This window comes from Ictalurus punctatus, chromosome 14 (genome assembly GCF_001660625.3).
Source record: "Ictalurus punctatus breed USDA103 chromosome 14, Coco_2.0, whole genome shotgun sequence".
NCBI lineage: Eukaryota > Metazoa > Chordata > Actinopteri > Siluriformes > Ictaluridae > Ictalurus > Ictalurus punctatus.
This window is the reverse complement of record NC_030429.2, coordinates 1133104-1151072: the sequence shown is the minus strand read 5'-3', so window position 1 is coordinate 1151072 and position 17969 is coordinate 1133104. Positions and strand designations below refer to the sequence as shown.

Genomic DNA, 17969 nt, shown 5'->3' with positions numbered 1-17969 from the left:
AATACACACACACACACACACACACACACACACACACACACACACACACACACACACACACACACACACACACACAGTTTTGTACAGTCTACCAAATAATCTTAATCACTCCGAGCCCCTGTGTGGCATGTGTTGAAACAAAACCTGATGTATTCAGAATGCCTGACGATGGCATGAAGCACAGTAGGGATATACAGTGTACAACACACTGCAGATTGAGACATACCAGATCGGTCACTTATCAGTTGTCACATCACCATCAGCAGCTGCCTTGAACTCCAGATTCCCCAGAATCCTCCACGACATCACAACACTCCTGATTCCAAGTCCATTTTCCATCAGCCTCTCAAACTACAAACCAAGTCATGTGACTCAGTCACATGTTCAAGTTCACCACTTGACTCTTTGCAAAGTCTCACTCCAAGAATTGTTCTAATGATATTACTAAGCCCTTTTTTCTCATTCTTGTTTCTGGCTTTGACTGTAGTTTCTTTGTTGACAATCCTGTTGGCTTTGTTTAACCCTGCTGGCCAATTGCCTGATCTTTGCATGTTATTTGACTATGATTCTGGATTTGCACTTTGGACTGCTTGCCGGTTATTCAAATCACCCATCTAACAGGAGGCTTCACCATATGTGGATACAGCTGGTTTACTGCAAGCTCTAGCTGCACAAGGTAAACAGTAATTCACACTATGCTATAACAATCAACCCTCTTTCAGCACGCTTGTTAATTTTTCAATTTGCTTGGATGTTCTGCTCCACAACCAAAGAAGATAAGTGGCTGGAAAGCTCAAAGTTGAAGTCAGAGCCCATACAGATTGGGCAGGCTTGACATACTCCAGCAGAACATATTAAACTCAAAAGGAAAGGTCTGTGTTTCCACTGCAGATCATCCATACATCATGCAGTCCATACCCAGCACATCCACTCAATTCAGCACGGTGAGTCTCACTCGACCTTTTTCCTTTTTCTTCAGAGTGGTGATCTGATATTTAGACACCTATTTGATGCAGGAGCTGCTTGGAAGAAGAACTTAATGAACAACAACCTAGTCCAGCTAGGGCCATGTGTAAATTTCATTTGAACACAGTATCATAGTTCATTGTTAAAATATCTTATGTTAGGTTTTTGTCACATATCAGTGTATTGAGGTACTTTCATTTTGAAACCTAATTTGCTGCACCTGCTGCAGTACTCGCACAATAACACAACAGATAATACGTGTACCACTCGAAAACTGTAATATGTTTTGATACACAGTCTCTAAACCATCTTGCGTCAGTAATTTTTCAGTAAATTTTTAAATTTTTCTGTGATATACTTACAACAGACTTTGGTTGGCTTTCGTACTCTTTCTCAAGACAGATCTTTTCCTCCTGGAGACTGCAAAGACAGTATAATGCAGAGTTCTGTTGCAACCAGTTTCCATCACATCTCCGAGAATTAATTAATGTAGTCCAATTATATTAATAAAACCTGCTCCTGGAAGAACACTGAGTTCATTAGAGAACATAACTAAATGAGTAGCATTGTAAGGACTAAGGTCCTATCAAAACAATTTGGGACAAAGCTCTGGAAAAGAATCAATAAGGATTTGGTTATAAAAACCCATACATCCTAAACACTCCAGAGAGCGCCATTAAAGCCATTATTTAAACATGAAAAGAACATAGACAACGGTGACTGCATAGAGGAGGCCGTCCACCAAAGGCCAGTGACCTGGTAAGAAGGGTTTTAATGAGTGAAACAACCAAGAGGGTACGGATAACTCTGAAAGAACTGGAGAGATCCAGAGCTCAGATGGGAGAAGCTGTTCACAGGACAACCCCATCCTGGGCTTTATGGAAAAGTGGCGAGCCATATGAAATGTTATTTAGGGCTCCAAAAGGCACACTGAAGACTGAGCCAATATGTTAAAAAGGTTTTCTGGTTTGATGAGACCAAAATATATTTTTTAGTCTTTGACACAAAGACTTGCAGAAACCTAACACTGCTCTTCAACTGTGAACATCATCCCCACAGTGAACCATGTTGATGGTAGCATCATGTACAGAGTTACCCGTGGCCTCTTGGTTACTTCTCAGTCTAATGCCAAGAAGTAAGTAACTGTCCCATGTTCTCTCCTTTTTTTTTTTACCTAATGGATTTAATGGAGCTCCATGGGATTTTTTAAATCAGCTCTGACTGACTAGCTACTGGTCTTTGTGATGTTTGTTTAGTGGTGTTATGTTCTCTAACAAACTCTGCGCTCTTCCAGGAACAAGTGTATGTATACTCAAATCACCTTGATAATCACCTGATAATTATGTGACAACCGCTTGCACCGGAACAAATTTAGCTAGGGTTTCACAGCAATGGGTGTGAATACTTATGCAATTACAACTTTTATGTTTTTTATTTGTAAATATTTTTACTATATATATATATATATATATATATATATATATATATATATATATATATATATATATATATATATATATATATTTCTTCTGCCAGTTCAGTATTATAAGCTATTTTGTGTAGATTCATGGCATATAATGCTAATTTAGTCAATTTTCCCCCAAGTTGTAAAAGATTCAGGGCAGTGAAAACCAATGCAAGGCTCTGAAGTCTGGGTGAATTTAACATCCAATACTAAGAAAAGGACAGAATTTAAAGATTAAGATAGATCAGGTGGTACTCAAAAGAAAGGCCCCCACCACTTGAGTTGGTATTGCATCCGGTGCTCTCTCTCCTCAGCCTCTCGGAGCTTGTTGTGAAACTGTAAGAGCTGTTGTCTCATGCTGCTGCCATCTGTGTGCTGGCCGTCTTTGAACAGCTCTGCCTTCTCTAGCTCTTGCTGCTGCCGCTCGAGCTCCGCCTGGAAATGCTTCACCTCCTGCAGCAGTTTCGCCTCAGACTCCTGAGAGCTATAGAAGAAGGACGCCTATTAACAACTGATATGTTGTGTATTTTCCGAGTTGTTACATGTCTACTGATGCTATCTGGATGGGCTGTAGCCACACGTTACAGCTGTTGCACAGTGTAAGAACAGTGTAAGTTGGGACCACTGCTTGGAAATGAAGGTCTCACTGAGTGGGTCCATTTTTATTCTATCAGTATTTACTTTTAGAAATAGCCACACAACAACCTCTTTCATTGACATAATCCTCAAAGAAGAGCTGCAAATGAAAGATGGATTCCAAGTCAGACCAAATTAAATCATCTTTTCTGTTTCACGTTTACAAAGATTTTGTAAGGTTTTGAAAACCTTCCAAAAACCTTCCTTCACCTTGTACTGTTAACTTACCTTACCTTAAGAATTCAATTACATTTGATTTAGATAGCACTTTGAATAGTGAACATTGTCACAAAGCAGCTTTACGCAGATTTAGATCCATAATGAGCAAGCCAGAGTTAATGGTCACAAGGAAAAACTCCCTGAGACGACATGAGGAAGAAACGTTGAGAGGAACCAGACCCAAAAGGGAACGCATCCTCATCCGGGTGACACCGGATAGTACAATTATGAGTCATTACTCTTTCATAACTGTATACTATAAAGTCAAGCAATGCTACGTGTGTAGAAAAGAACTTCAGTATAAGCATCAGAGTCGATTTTTAAAATTTCATTAGAGTTTCTAGGTTCAAGTCTATAATATCCAAGTTAACTTATCCATTCAATAATGAAAAAGGCTTGAGAGAAAACTATTTTCAGTAAGTGTAAACTTTAGGCTATCCAAGTACACAAACACTATCATTTCTACTTGATTAAAAAGAGAAAGAAAATATACACAGAACATGTGGGCTGTGTCACATAATAGCTAGTATAATGGGTGAGTTGCTGGCAAAGATGCAGCCCTTACCTTCTTAAGGTGTCATGCAGCAAACTGAAGCTGGCCTTCATTCGGGCCATTTTATCTCCACTGATCATGTCACCTAAGAAAAGCTGAGAAAGATTTGAAGAAATTTTTTTTTAAACGTTATAAAATACATATAAATACAAACAAACAAGCGTGAATGTGGTTTATCTGAAAGATTTTTTTTTAAAAACGCCTGAAAACTCCAGATCTGAAAGGATGATCATGACTATCTCAAAGACATTGCTCACACTAGATAAAAGGTGCAAAGTAAAAGCAAACGTCTTCTTTGAATTTATTTTAAAGCAATTAAGTTGACAGGAAGCCCCACATGAAAAGAAAAAAAGGTGATTATGATGTAACTGTCGACCCAAAAGCATGCTTTCGGTTTTTACTACAACATTCCTGCTGAATTACACAGATGCATCATAAAAAGCATCATATTCCACAGTAATGGGTCTACTGCTTGATTACTGTCATGTTCGAATGAGTTGTAATGAGTGAAGTCTGACAAAAATATACTTCATTTACTTCAAACTTATCAGACACACTATAGATATCAGTGGAAACTGCTGGTTGTATATCTTGTCTGGAAGCTTTTGTGTTATTTTTGAATTCTGTAGTATTTCTGTGCCATTTTAGAGATTTTTTCCTGAAGCAGTTTGAAGTCATGTAGGGTTTCCAGTAAATTATGACTAGTGTGAAAAACTGGCTTTGAAGTAAGACACAGACACTGATGGACCAAATTATGGACTGTTTGGCATGCATGCCCCAGTAGTGACTCAAAATAAAAATAAAAAGTCTCTGATACACGTACGGAGCATGAGATGGTACGAGTAAGATCATAATCCTTAAAGGTTTATATCCAAATATCAATTATAAACATAAGAGTCATAATAGCTAAGCAAGAATCTATTTTATGGTCTATAAAACGGTCACTGATGAATAAGGACTTTGAAAGGGCAAACTGTAAAATTAAAATATAAAACATCTGTACTGTTGTGTACACATATTTATATAAAACGTACAATGATGTGAACGTAGCACTTTTTCATCGCAAATGTACCATATGAAGTCAACTGTCTTGCCGTTTGGCTGATAATACAAAAAATAAAAAAGAAAAAGTTTTACGGACTTTGTTGTAACCGGAATTCTCTTTCCACACTCCTGGAGACTGTAAAGACGATCACACTCACCACTTCTACAGAGTTTACATGACTTTTTATAAAATGAAGAACTTTTGACAACTTTCGTTAGCATCTGATGAAACAACTATACTTGCAAATGCTTTGAAGTTTTGGTCATTAATACAACATTTTTGAAATTATGCTACATAAATCTACATTTTAAAAGATTTTGAGCAATTCAAACACATTTTCAGAGCTGCACTAATGGTCAGATGTTTGAACCACAAGATATTTTGACTCTTCTAATTAATTAAATATGACCAATGATACAAATAAAGACTGGAAGAATTTAAGTGTGTACAGTATATGAGAGGTAGACAATATGCATTGTGGCTTATTATGGATTTTACATTTTTAAGGCAAAGATAAGATGGACAGAAAATGCCTGTGTGTAAACAACCCAAAGACAGACTGCTTTTGCTAAAAAAAACCACATGTAAACCATTCATTCTCCTCTGGACTTTATCAGTGAGGAAAAGGGGGAGTTTTCCAACTAACTTTTTTTTTTTTTTCATTTCAGCTTTTTTAGTTCTTACACAATTGTACTGCCCCACCCACCATTCCCCTATTGTCCTCACTGCTCTTGTATTTATGTAAGTGCTGCGGACACAAGTAGAGCCAGTTTTCCCATTCTCTCTCTTACTCAGCTCACATTCTCTGACTGCAAGATATCATGCACCTCTGCGTGTATATCGTGCTCATAGCTGGACATCTGGGATCAGAAGCTGTGGTTAGTGGTTCTTCTGGCAGTGTGGAGAAAATATTGCCCCCTGAGAGCTGCACCCAGGTGAAGCTGAAACCTGCTGGAAAGTGCGAAAATGAAGAGGAGTGCCCCTACCAGATCACCATTCCTCCTCTCACCATCCAGCTGCCCAAGCAGTTCCAGCTACTGAAGAAGGCCATGACGGAGCTACAGAGCATGAAGGAGACCGTGAAGCAACTGAAGAGTGCCTGTCTAAGCTGCAGCTTTCAAAGGGACAGTATAGGGACACAACACAGAGGAGACGGTGGAACAACAGCACCCAGAAATGAGAGTTCAAGCAATGCCATCCAAGAGATGCAAGTGAAGATGAACAAGATGTCCAACAGCCTGAAGAACGCTCATACACAGATTAAAGACCTGCAGGGACAAGTGGAGGTGCTCAGCCCCCTTACGGAAATAGTTAAGGAAATAGGGGACAAAAAGGTAGAAAACATCAGTGAAAAAATCACCAAGTTCAACAGCAACTGCTTGACCGAGTGCCCTTTAGTAAATGCACCAATACGTAAGTCTCAATCTATTTGACTATTCTACCACACAAATGGCATAAAATAAAACAAGATATTAAAAAAATTATAATAAAATAAAATTATCTTTCATAAACAACAAACTGGGGTATGAAAATTCATTTTACATTTTTAAATTTCAGCTTTGAAATTTCTTATTTTGAAATAAAATAAGAAATGACCAAAAATAAAATCTAAAATAATATCTCAATAACTTAACATAAGCCATAATAATAATAATTGGCCAAAGATTGGCCATAAATAAGCCTAAGATTAATAATTTGGTTTCCAATCTGACTTTCCCATCTTTATCTTATTTTAGACATTATAGCACCTAGAGACTGCTCAGACTACAGTGTCATGAAGAAAATGAAAAATGGAGTCTATAAGGTTACCCCTGATCACAGAAATGGGACCTTTGAGGTTTTCTGTGACATGGAGTCCAATGGTGGTGGCTGGACTGTTGTGCAGAACAGAATCAACGGCAGTGTGAATTTCAACCGCACCTGGGCAGAATATAAGAATGGCTTTGGGGACCTGCCTGGAGAGTTTTGGCTTGGAAATGACCGGATTCACCTGCTCACCAGGGCCAAGGACATGGTGTTGCGCATCGAGCTTGAGGACTTCCAGGGTGTGTGTGAGTATGCAAAGTACGACCTTTTTTATGTAGCAAACGAATACCTTAAATATCGCCTGTCCATAAGCAAATACACGGGGACTGCTGGTAACGCCCTGCATATCGACAAGGACTACAACCATGATCAGATGTTTTTCACTACGTGGGACAGAGACAACGATATGTACTTGTCAGGAAACTGTGGTGCTTTCTATGGATCTGGCTGGTGGTTCAATGCCTGTATGTCGGCTAACCTCAATGGCAAATACTACCACAAGAAGTACACAGGGAAGCGAGATGGCATTTTCTGGAGCACATGGCCCAATATGCCCAGGAACAACCTCCTGACCAACACCAGGCAATCATTCAAAACTGTCAAGATGATGATTAGGCCAAAGAATTATGCCCCATAAGTTAATAAGCGCATTAACTTATGCGTGGACAGTAAGATATTGAAGCATGTTGAAAATACAGGATTTTATTTTTATTATTAATTTTTAAAAATGAGAAATGAACAGAACAGTGTGCAAATGTTTTTAAAAATCCAGTTTAATGTACAAACGTCTTCTTCTTGACTAATACTGCCATCTACTGAAGGTGCTTTGCAATGTAGGTTAATAAATCTAGGGTTAATAGAAATTATAGAACATTTCTTGTATTGCTGTAGGTAAAATCCCAAACAGCCTTGATGATTTTTTTTTTTTTATCAGATACATATTCTATTACTTACTATCACATTTTTTCTTTTCTACAGACACACTAATGCATTAAGCATAAAATAGTCATGTAGGTCAAAATTTATATAAAAATGTAGGGTGCCTAAACTTTTACGCATACTCTATATGTGGTAATTAAGTACGCTTAAGTGGAATTGACTTCAAAGTGACACGTGTGTGTGTGTGTTTGTGTGTGTGTGTGTGTGTGTGTGTGTGTGTTTGATATATACAACTGAACATTTTTCATATGAACAAAAACTGTACATGAATCGGAGCACTTCTGAAAAGTTTTATGTTTATATTTTAACTTGGTTTCATAGCTGTTAATGTATATGCCAAGATAAATTCAAATAAAAGTTTTCCAAAGAAACCAAAAGGAAAAAAAAAAAAAAGATGTCATGATTGTCCAACTGTAGCTGCGTAGTGTTTGTACATTCTGACACTCATTTTACACAGACACGAGAGAACAAAATAACCACAAATTCACGCTGATTATATCTATCTGGCGTTGTGTCTTTCTCATGAATACGTCTTTACTTTTAGACCTGTTTTGGATTTCACCCAGTTTTGGTCATTTGCCACTTTGGAATTCCACTAGCCAGGTCTTGCCATGACAGCTAACAACCAGGAAGGATGAAGGTTAGCACTTGCTTCCTCCAAGATATGAAAAAACCAGCCACAACATCTTTTCAAGCTGCTGCTCATGCAATGTCACAGGGCAGCTGAACACACTCGGAAAAAAGAGTTCATGGACACCCACAAGTGGCAAGTGTCACTCTGATTGATATGGGTGAGAGTAATGCCATCCCTCCCACCTACAGTAGATGGCCAATGCTTGCTTTCTTGGACTCCAACAGGAGTTGACCTTCCTGATGATAGAGCTGTTTTCTGTTTTCAAGAGCCCATGATTAAACTTTGTGTTTTGTTTAGATCAAACACACTTAAACACTATAATATTTGGAACAATAAGTGTTACATTTACTAATATCAGTGAATTTTAATTCAGAAAGATTTTATTTCTCTATCCCTCCATCTACACCGCATGGCTCAACGTATGTAGACACCTGACCATCACATACAGTATGTGATAGTTTTATTGCAGATTTATTTCCCCTTTGCTGTAATAATAAGTCCACTCTCATGGGAAGGCTTTCCACTAGATTTCGGGGTGTGGCTGTGGGGATCTGTGCTCATTCAGCTACAAGATCATTAGTGAGGTTAAGGTCAGGCGCTGATGTTGGGTGACGAGGCTCCAGATCCAGTTCATCCCAAAGGTGTTCGGTGGGGTTGAGGTCAGGGCTGTGTGTAGGTCACTCGAGTTCTTCCACCTTCTTCCAACCTTCACATACCACGTCTTTATGGAGCTCGCTTTGTGCGCAGGGGCATCGTCATGCTGGAACAGGTTTGGGCCTCCTCTGAGTTTTAGTGAAGGGAAATTGTAACTCTACAGCATACCAAGACATTCTATACTATTGTGTGATTCTAACTTTGTGTCAACAGTTTGGGAAAGAACTACATATGGGTGTGATTGTCAGGTGTCTACATACTTTTGGCCATATAGAGTATCATCACTTTTGGAACACCACTTGTCCAATCAAATTAGTGCACCAGAACTATCTGTTGTATAATTTACATTTTGACCCAAGTCTCACAAACCAAAAAAATCTTTTTGCACCGATTCCTTGGGTTCTCTTAAACAATAAAGCCTCAATATACACGCAACTCACACCACGTTTTTGCTCATTTGTATAACATGAGAGGCCTACTTTTGAAAACTAGTCCTAGGATCCTAAGATTTTTTTGGTCTCTGTTCACAAAATTTGTGTCAAACTACTCAGCAGCGTGTGAATCAATGATTAAACAGTTTATTGTAAACAATATGGCCGCCACATGCAACTAAATTATATTACATGCAAAGGCATGATCATGATCCGTAAGTTCAATTGAGCTGAAATTTGGAATTCAATTAAATTTTAAAAAATTTATATAGCACTTTTAACAATGAACATTTTACAGAAATCTGGATATAAATTTAAAATGTTGAAATTTTTTAAAATAGATGTGATGGTGGCTTAACACATTTTGAAAAGGTAAAGTTGAAACAAAAGAGGCCGAATTCAGATTGTCCAGTGTCCAGCACAGAAGATGCTTGTAAAATAAACGTTCCAACAACAGAGCTCGTGTGTAAGCTGTGACTGGGGAAAGTCGTTACCTCCTCCAGGCATTGTAGGTCCAGACTGGTTGAAAGGGAGCTGGTATAAACTTCCTGTGAATCAACCTCAGGAGCTGATACATAGGTGGACTTCTGTGGCTGAATGTGACTCTGATTCTCATCACCTCCGGGTGGAGGAGTGCTGCTCCCTTCTGACTGACTCATGATCTACATGCAGAAACACAAATGAATATATTGACTACTTGTCAGTTGCCTTGTTTGTATCAACTGCGATGTCTATTTTTATGTTAAACAAGCGCTGCTGATTGGCATTTGCCTATTGATTGTTGTCTTTTTTATTACAGTTTCCAACATGTCATTCTCTTTGTCATTTGGTTGTATTATTCTTTTCATTTAGATGTGTCATAATATGTCACCTAAGTAATCCTTCAATATAATTAGGCTATAAATAAGTCATGTTGCCAAATCATACAACATACAAAAGGGTTTATAAACACTTAATAATATCAACAAAGTATTTTTTGTTCAAAAGCATAACCCGAGAATGTGTTTGTGATCATTGATAACATGATTCATACGGTGCATAGGAAGCAAATCTCCGCACACAGTAACCCATGCTCAAGATAAAATTGGAGTTCTGAAGCAGCCAGGGGCAAGTGATTCTGTCCCCTGCACATTTTTTGCATGTTGCACTTGCCCTGAATTAATCCTGAGAAAAAGCAGGTCATTGCACAGTTTTACATGGAATTTATTTATTTAAATATATGTTTTCTCTGGTTGCATCATCTGACTTAGTGGTTGTGCCACTTGACTTTTCAGGCTATTTTCAAATTAAACCGGGAGCTACTTGGACACCCATATAAATCTTTGTTTTTGAAATCACACTTACTTTTTCTATAAATAAATTGTATTATGATAATAAAATATTTGAATGGGTTATTGGGGTCTTACCTCCTGAGCTTTGAAATGGAACCAGACTAACCATGACACAAAAATGGCAATTATTCAATATATGTTGAAGGGCTACTGACCTTGTCAGTGCATCATTAACGTCACTTGAGGTATTCTTTATAATACAATACCCAGCCCGTTTTTCTTAAAAGCATGCCAAAATAAAAGTATTTTTCTTGTTGGCCATGCCCCGTCACATTTGAGGAAAAGGCAAAATGATTCTATTTTGTAAACATTTTAGGAATGTACAGGTTCGAAAAATAAACCAAACTATTTTATTTCAGATTGTATTTGACTAAATTAGCCTTTTTTTTTTTTTTTTTTTTTTTTTAAATTTACTTAATCTGCATATTTAGTCAGACAGTTGCACCACCTGACATTTTTAGACTTTGGAAGGCAAAAATGACTCAAATGAATTTTATTTTGATGCATTGAAAATGTATTCACTTAAAGGAGATAATGTAGATTTATGTCATGTTTTCATTAATTATTATATAGAGAAATATTGGATTCATGCACCAAAAAGCACTGGCCCAGATATAGATTACAGCATTACATTACACCCTTAAAACAGACTAAGTGAAATTTCAGTGGTCTTTGGAGACTGAGAACAATGTTGCTGTGTGTTATACACGCCAGGAAGGACAGTTTAGATGAAATGACTGCGCAGCAAATTGTTGCATGTAAGGAGAACTGTAAGAATACTTTCTGTTGTTTTGATAAATTGTCGTTGTCAATGGCAAACATCAAATTTAATTCAAGTTAGTAGTCATTTTAAAAACACAAATGCTTGTTTTATTAAGTCATTAAATATTCATGTTGACAGAGCCTACCTCGTTTTTTCTTTGATTATAAGCTGTATGAATCTGTTCTTTTCCTTTCTTTTTTAAAAATGACAGTTAAAAACAGACCGAATTTGATCGTTGTGAGAAATAGTGTTGTCTCAGGGTGATAGGGTGTGGACGTGGGGCACATAAAGCTACAGCTACCAAATTACGTCTAAAGAACTCAGTGAATATAACTAATAATTAACATATGAAAATGACAGCTGCTATAATATTAGTCCTGAACAACCAATGAACTTTACAGTGGCATTTAAAATAATTTGGCTCATGGTTCATGTCTAGGTACATATTCTTGTGACAATTTCTTTTTCAAAAGAATTGTTAGAAATCTAATTATTTTCCACAATTAACAGCTGTTAAATATTTCCTAAAGTTATATGTCAATCATAAAGAGAACTGTGTTATAGCTTGACCTGATAAACCTGATCTATCTAACCTGGCTAACCTACTAGTTGAAACTAGTTAGTGTTCGTAAAATCAAGTATAAAAGTGGCATTAACTTACCAGTTAGTATCTCCGTGTTATTAAAATCGAACTAATGCATAAAACAAACTGAAAAACTGCATATTTAAGTGTACATTAACTCTAAAATTGACTATATTAAAACGTCCTTATGAAAGCTGGAACAAAGTGCCAACGTTGAAATCTCAGCTGTTGTGGTGTTGGTGTTTCCATAACAACTGTTCAAGAAGAGAGACACCCCGTCATTGTAGCTACACATAATGGTCACTAGAGGATGCCCTTTCTCCATCCTTACTAGCTCTGGACCCTAGCTCTGAACATTATTTGTGTTGAGTAGTTTCATCATTTTTACAGCAGACATTTTACACCAGATCATCAAGAAGACCAGACAAACACCTAAATTGTACCTTAACAATAATAATAATAATAATAATAATAATAATAATAATAATAATATCATCATCATCATCGTTGTTGTTGTTGTTGTGGTTGTTATTTGATGAAATAATGGTTAATGATATTACCCCAAATACAACTGCACAAAGTATATGTATATGTCTAATACCACTCAAAGCAATGTTGTCAGCTACAGGGTGACTCTATAAATCACTAGATAGTAGCCTATAGCATAAGTTGAGTGTGATAGGCTCTAGACATTTTGTTTGAGGATATGTCGTTATTAGTGTCTTCCTGTCCCACTACAGTCTATGGGCTTGAGGCAGGTATGAGAGAGTGGTGTTATGTTTATTTTAAAGTATTTAAGCATAAACAAACAAACAAAAAAAAACCCTTAAAATCCACAAATGTGCACACCATCTGGAACCAACTGAAATGGGTTGTGGTCTGACCAAAGGGTGAAGGACTGCTCACTTGATGACCAGGCACACTATCAATTGTGCCATACCTCCTTTTCCACACCAAGAGCTTGTTGTTGATACACAGCACAGACCTCCCCCTCCACCACTATGACCCCTAGCCCTCTCTCTGGCACATCTATATGTAAATCAAAAGGGATAGAGGTCAGGTAAATGTAAGAGTGAGTTGCCAGAGAGAGAGAAAGAGAGGAGGGGCCATCTGTCCCCCGCATTTGCCATCATATGGTCCTTCTTGAGCTAGATTATATTGTCCAATGCTGCAGGTTTGTGTCTGTTAATGCAATGAACTCTTCCAGCAACACTTGGTCCACAGTGCTGTTGATGTCCTGTCCCATGGTCAGCAGCTGTCTGTGACAGGCATCATTAAGCTGTTGGGCAAGCATAAAGGGTTCACTGATGGTTTGGGTTCTGAACCTCTGGCAATGTTGTTCCTGTGTTCAGCTGATCTGCTGAATGATCTCTGTACTTGGCTGATTTTCCACAGGAAGCTTGTGCATGGCCTGCTGGGCCTCTCCTATTAGCAGGCCAAAGAGTTGTGTGGTCCGCTGAGACTTGGGCCATATAGAACTAGTCCTTTGTATGCTTGCTCAATCATGTCCATTACCCAACTGTCTTTTGACAGTTGAGCCCCTTTATGGAGAGGTCCAATGCACATACAGAACTTAATGCTTGAAAGCCCTTACTGTGTACAAGGCTGGCCTGAGTGCATTCTAATCTGCAAGAGAAGATAGATTGACAGGTTTAGTGATATGCTGTGATGATGTACAGTGTGAATATGTGATTATTAAACCCTGTCACAGACTGGTGCTCTATCCAGGGTGTAATCCACCTTGACCCTAACTACAATAAAGCAGTTAATGAAGATGAATGAAAGATGTTTGTTATAATTTTTATGGGATTTTTTATTTATTTTTTATTAATCATTTTATGTTTTTTTGATAAGGACATTGAGGTCCAGGAAATAGTATGTAATCAACTTGTTTAACCAAGTTGAAAGAATGCCCAGAGAGAGTTGAATAATTATTCAGCTAAGCATGTTTAAAGGGGCCTCTGACGAGCAACTATAAAAGCTATTTATTACATGTTTAAAATAAACCTCTGAGCTACCAGAGTCACTTTTCCTGAGGATGGAGACTGGACTGCAGAGCACATGCTTAAAAATAAATAAAAGCCTCTGAGATAATTAAGCCACATGTTAATGAACAGATTTGTTTTATACTGATATAAAGCTTATATATTATTTCTCCTTATGAATTGTAGTCACGCAATTTACAGTTTACTTAAACAAAATGATCAAATGCAATGAGAAATTAAAAATCTTCACCTGTGCCTAGTTCTACTACAGGTTGTAGGTCACCAACTACAGTTGTAGTTGGTGACCCCCTGAGTTTTTCCCACTGAGGTAATACAAGTAATTCAGTAAGATTTCAATTTAATTATACAGTAGGGTTTACAGTGGTTACCTATTCAATAAATATCTGACAGGATTTCATTAACCATAACATATGGTCCTGGACATTGCAATAAAGATTAAATTTATTAGTAGAGAGCTTTTAACAATTGACATTGTCACAAAGGAGCTTTGCAGAAACATATCAACTCAGAATATTAATGTTAACTTTATAGAATTATCCCTAAAGAGCCAGTCAGAGTCATTGACATTCTGGTACTGGAGTAGATTGTCCCCTGATTACCTGAGGGGATGGCAGAATGGGTCCAGTGCCACAGACAGGCGTCTCTGGATGAGGTGGTCTAGCTGGTTGGGGACCACTTGGCAACGTATCCAGGGACAAACAAGCCTCCATTCTCCCCTTTTTTCTCCCAGCTCTTCCCCGGTCGCTGCATCGGAGAAGCATGGGCCAATTCCCACAAAACCAGCTCGCCAGCCCCAGGTTTCCCTATGCCTTCCTTTTTCGTACGTCCTTCTGATGTCTCCCCCAATTCCCATTCTCTCCACACAGGTAGAACCTTCCACAAAAAGCAGAACCGAGGCAAAGCCCGGGCAAGTTTGTTGGCGCAGTGGGGAAACCAGGCATTTCAGGAGCAGCATTCCTTCAGAGAAGTGGGAATACTGATCTGGATCCCTGACGTGCTGCAGGCCTCCATCAATCAAGCAGGAACATACCACTTGTCAGTGAATATACAAGGGAGTACACATCAGGCCTTGGTGGACTTGGGGATGATCACGGACCTTCTAATAGCAAGAATGAAATTCAGTAGGTTCTTGAGACCCAAACTCCACACACTGGGAGAGCAAAACTCCACACATTTAACACAGCATTTGCTACAGGTGCAAAAAGTCAATCCCTGCTGTATTACACAAGTACCTGACTACGGGAATTTGCACTGGGAGATAAAGTGCTTGTCTTACTACCCCCGTCAAGCTCTAAATTACTCGCAAAGTGGCAAGGACCCTTGAGGAAAATCTCGACTATGAGGTCAGGTGACTATGAGGTCAGGCGAACGGATGGAGGTGATGCACTGCAAATAGTACACCACCTGTGTTCTCACCTCTACCCAGTCACACAAACTTCATAGAATACCACATTGAGACTCCTCCAGGGGTGGTTGCACGCAGTCACCTATACCAGTTGCCTGAGCACAAGAAAAATGTGGTTTAGGATGAACTCAAGGCTATCGACATGGGAGTAATCAAGGAGTCCCACAGTAACTGGAACAGCCGGCCCGTTTTTGTGTGAATTCAGCAAAGTAAATGCAGTGTCTAATTTGACACATATCTGATGTCTCACATCGATGTACTGCTCGATGACTTAGGCTTTTATTTTATTTTATTTTAGGCTTATATTCACTTTTATTCGATAATGGCTTTAAGATTGTTTCCATTATCTCATGATAAAAACTGCCTTTTCCACTCCATTTGGGTTACACCAGTTTATCACCCTTCCATTTGGGTTGTGTGAGCGACATTTCAATGACTCATGGACAGAATCCTTTGCCTGCACAATGCATTTGCTGCTGCATATTTAGATGATATAATAGTTTATATCAGTGATTGGTAGTGGCATCTACATCTGAGGGCTGTCCTGAGATCCTTGAGACAGGTGGGACTTACAGTGAACTCAAAAAAGTGTGCAATTGGCCAAGTGAAAGTATATTATCTGGATTTCCATTTGGGTCATGGGCAGGTACACCCCCAAATTAATAATACAGCAGAAATTGCAGCAGCCCTTGAGCCCTGGATAAGTGGGTCTGTCAAATGCCATAAATGTAATGTAAATGTACTGCGGTGCCCTTTTACCCTGAGTTCAGATCATGCCTTGTTCGATTGGCCCCCACCACATACCAACACAGAGGTCACTCATTGGTATCTGGCACTTCAGCCACTCAAGTTAAAGGTGGTCCATAGGCCAGGAACACAGATGGTGGTGGAGGATTACCTCTCCTGCTGGGACAGGGGGGTTGGGGTTGGGGGTCAGCTGGGGGGGTCATCTGCAGGCCAGATGGCTGCATCAGTAAGTCAGTGGGGGGTGAAGATCTAAGATGCCCACTCTGTGAAACTTCAGCAAACCTCAACACATCCTCTCATCCTGAAAGAGAAATTTTACTCATTGGGAGATACATGTGGAGGCACAGTCAACAACTGAGATGCCTAGCAGCCTTAGTTGAGAAACATAGGCTGAACAATAGTGTAATGCCTTTCGTGACTAGATGCACCATCATTCCCTTTGTCTGGCTGGGTCATACAGCAACACACTCAGTAGAACAGCTGGCATTAACCACAATGGTCCCTGCTTGTGATTTTAGAATTGTAGTTGACCCAGACAACAGGCTAACATTACCTACAAAAATAATTTAGTGGAATGGTCCAGCAGTGTAAAGTCTGTAATCATCTCTGAATTCACAGCCTGGGAAAATGCTGTTTGTGGGGCAAATAAGAGGAAACATATCAGATATGCAGTGCTGTCACAAATGCCAGACAGAGAGGATGGAAAATATAGATTCTCCCACTGAAGATTGGCTGTAGAGAATAGTGGGGCTTTCTACAGCTATTCTATTATGTGGCTTTCTACAACTATTCTATTGCTGTAGAAAGCCCTACTAGCACCATTAATTCATGCTCAGAGCCACTGGTTCTGTATTGATTTTGCACAGGATATACCTAATGCCACACAAGCATGTCCACCTAACACAACTAGAATTGCACATGTGTTATAGCACTACTCTCCATACAATTACTGGGGAGGCCCCAGTGTGGCATTAGGTCTAACCTGTGAGTGGGCTTATCATCATCCCAGTAAATACTCAAGTAGGAAACTGCTTAACAAAGGGACTGAAACATCTAGTCCTATGTGCTTGAACAGGAGTTATCTACCCCTGTGATTGAAACCTCATTCCTGGCAGTGGGGCACCTAGGCCATGCGGCTAATCAGTGCTACCCTACTTCACATCTCTGATCATCACTCACTATCCTTCAGTATCACTCACTGAAACCTCATCCCTTCCAGATCCTGACTCATTTTCTTCCCTTCCATTAGAGTTAGCTACACACAATTTTCTCTCCTAACTATCCTCATCCATGGCCCTTTACTGCCATCTATCATCTAAACCTAGGAAGATTTCTTGCCCTGTTCCTTGGCAGATGTGTGTTGCACAGCATCCATCCATCCATTTTCTATATCGTTTATCCTACAGGGATGTGGGGAAACTGGAGCCTATCCCAGGGAGCGTGGACACCCTGTCACCCCATCAGCAATCACACTGGAGGGGTGCCAATTCATTTAGAGCACAATCACATACACATTCACACACTCATTCATACACTACGGACACGTTGGACATGCCAATCAGCCTACCATGCATGTCTTTGGACTGGAGGTAACCGGGGTTCCCAGAGGAAACCTCCTCAGCATGGGGAGAATATGCAAACTTCACACACACAGGGTCATTGCAAGAATCGAACCCCGTGTGAGGCGTGAGGCGAACGTGCTTTCCACTAAGCCACCATGCATCCTGTTGCACAGCAATTGGAAATAATTAAGGACAGCAGAGAGAAAGTGGAAGAAATGACAACT

General features: G+C 39.2%; 2 protein-coding genes across 3 annotated transcripts in view; one reads left to right on the top strand and one right to left on the bottom strand.

The window, feature by feature from the left end:
- Positions 1-12310, bottom strand: part of ccdc146 (coiled-coil domain containing 146) — a 30865-nt gene extending 18555 nt beyond the window's left edge. Inside the window, exons 1-5 of one of the 2 annotated variants that reach the window (XM_017485565.3) lie at positions 12104-12310; positions 9843-10010; positions 3852-3934; positions 2706-2915; positions 1329-1386 (exon numbers count right to left, since the gene is read on the bottom strand). In XM_017485565.3, coding sequence (XP_017341054.2) covers positions 1329-1386; positions 2706-2915; positions 3852-3934; positions 9843-10007 — 516 coding nt within the window. In that variant the 5' untranslated portion in view covers positions 10008-10010; positions 12104-12310. Of the gene's footprint in view, positions 1-226; positions 1288-1328; positions 1387-2705; positions 2916-3851; positions 3935-9842; positions 10011-12103 lie in introns of those variants that run through there. The other variant, XM_017485566.3, reaches the window with a different exon arrangement.
- fgl2a (fibrinogen-like 2a) lies at positions 5594-7611 on the top strand. The gene is made up of 2 exons (XM_017485568.3): positions 5594-6297; positions 6621-7611. The coding sequence occupies exons 1-2, from the start codon at positions 5706-5708 to the stop codon at positions 7325-7327; spliced, it is 1299 nt and encodes a 432-aa protein (XP_017341057.1). The 5' UTR covers positions 5594-5705; the 3' UTR covers positions 7328-7611.
- Positions 12311-17969: the final 5659 nt, after the last annotated feature.

What these genes read in the sequence shown, in the direction of transcription:
- fgl2a (XM_017485568.3), top strand. Translation starts at nt 5,706, where the DNA reads ATGCACCTCTGCGTGTATATCGTGCTCATAGCTGGACATCTGGGATCA. An exon ending in TTTAGTAAATGCACCAATAC is followed by an intron (nt 6,298 to 6,620) that starts GTAAGTCTCAAT and finishes ATCTTATTTTAG; the next exon opens with ACATTATAGCACCTAGAGAC.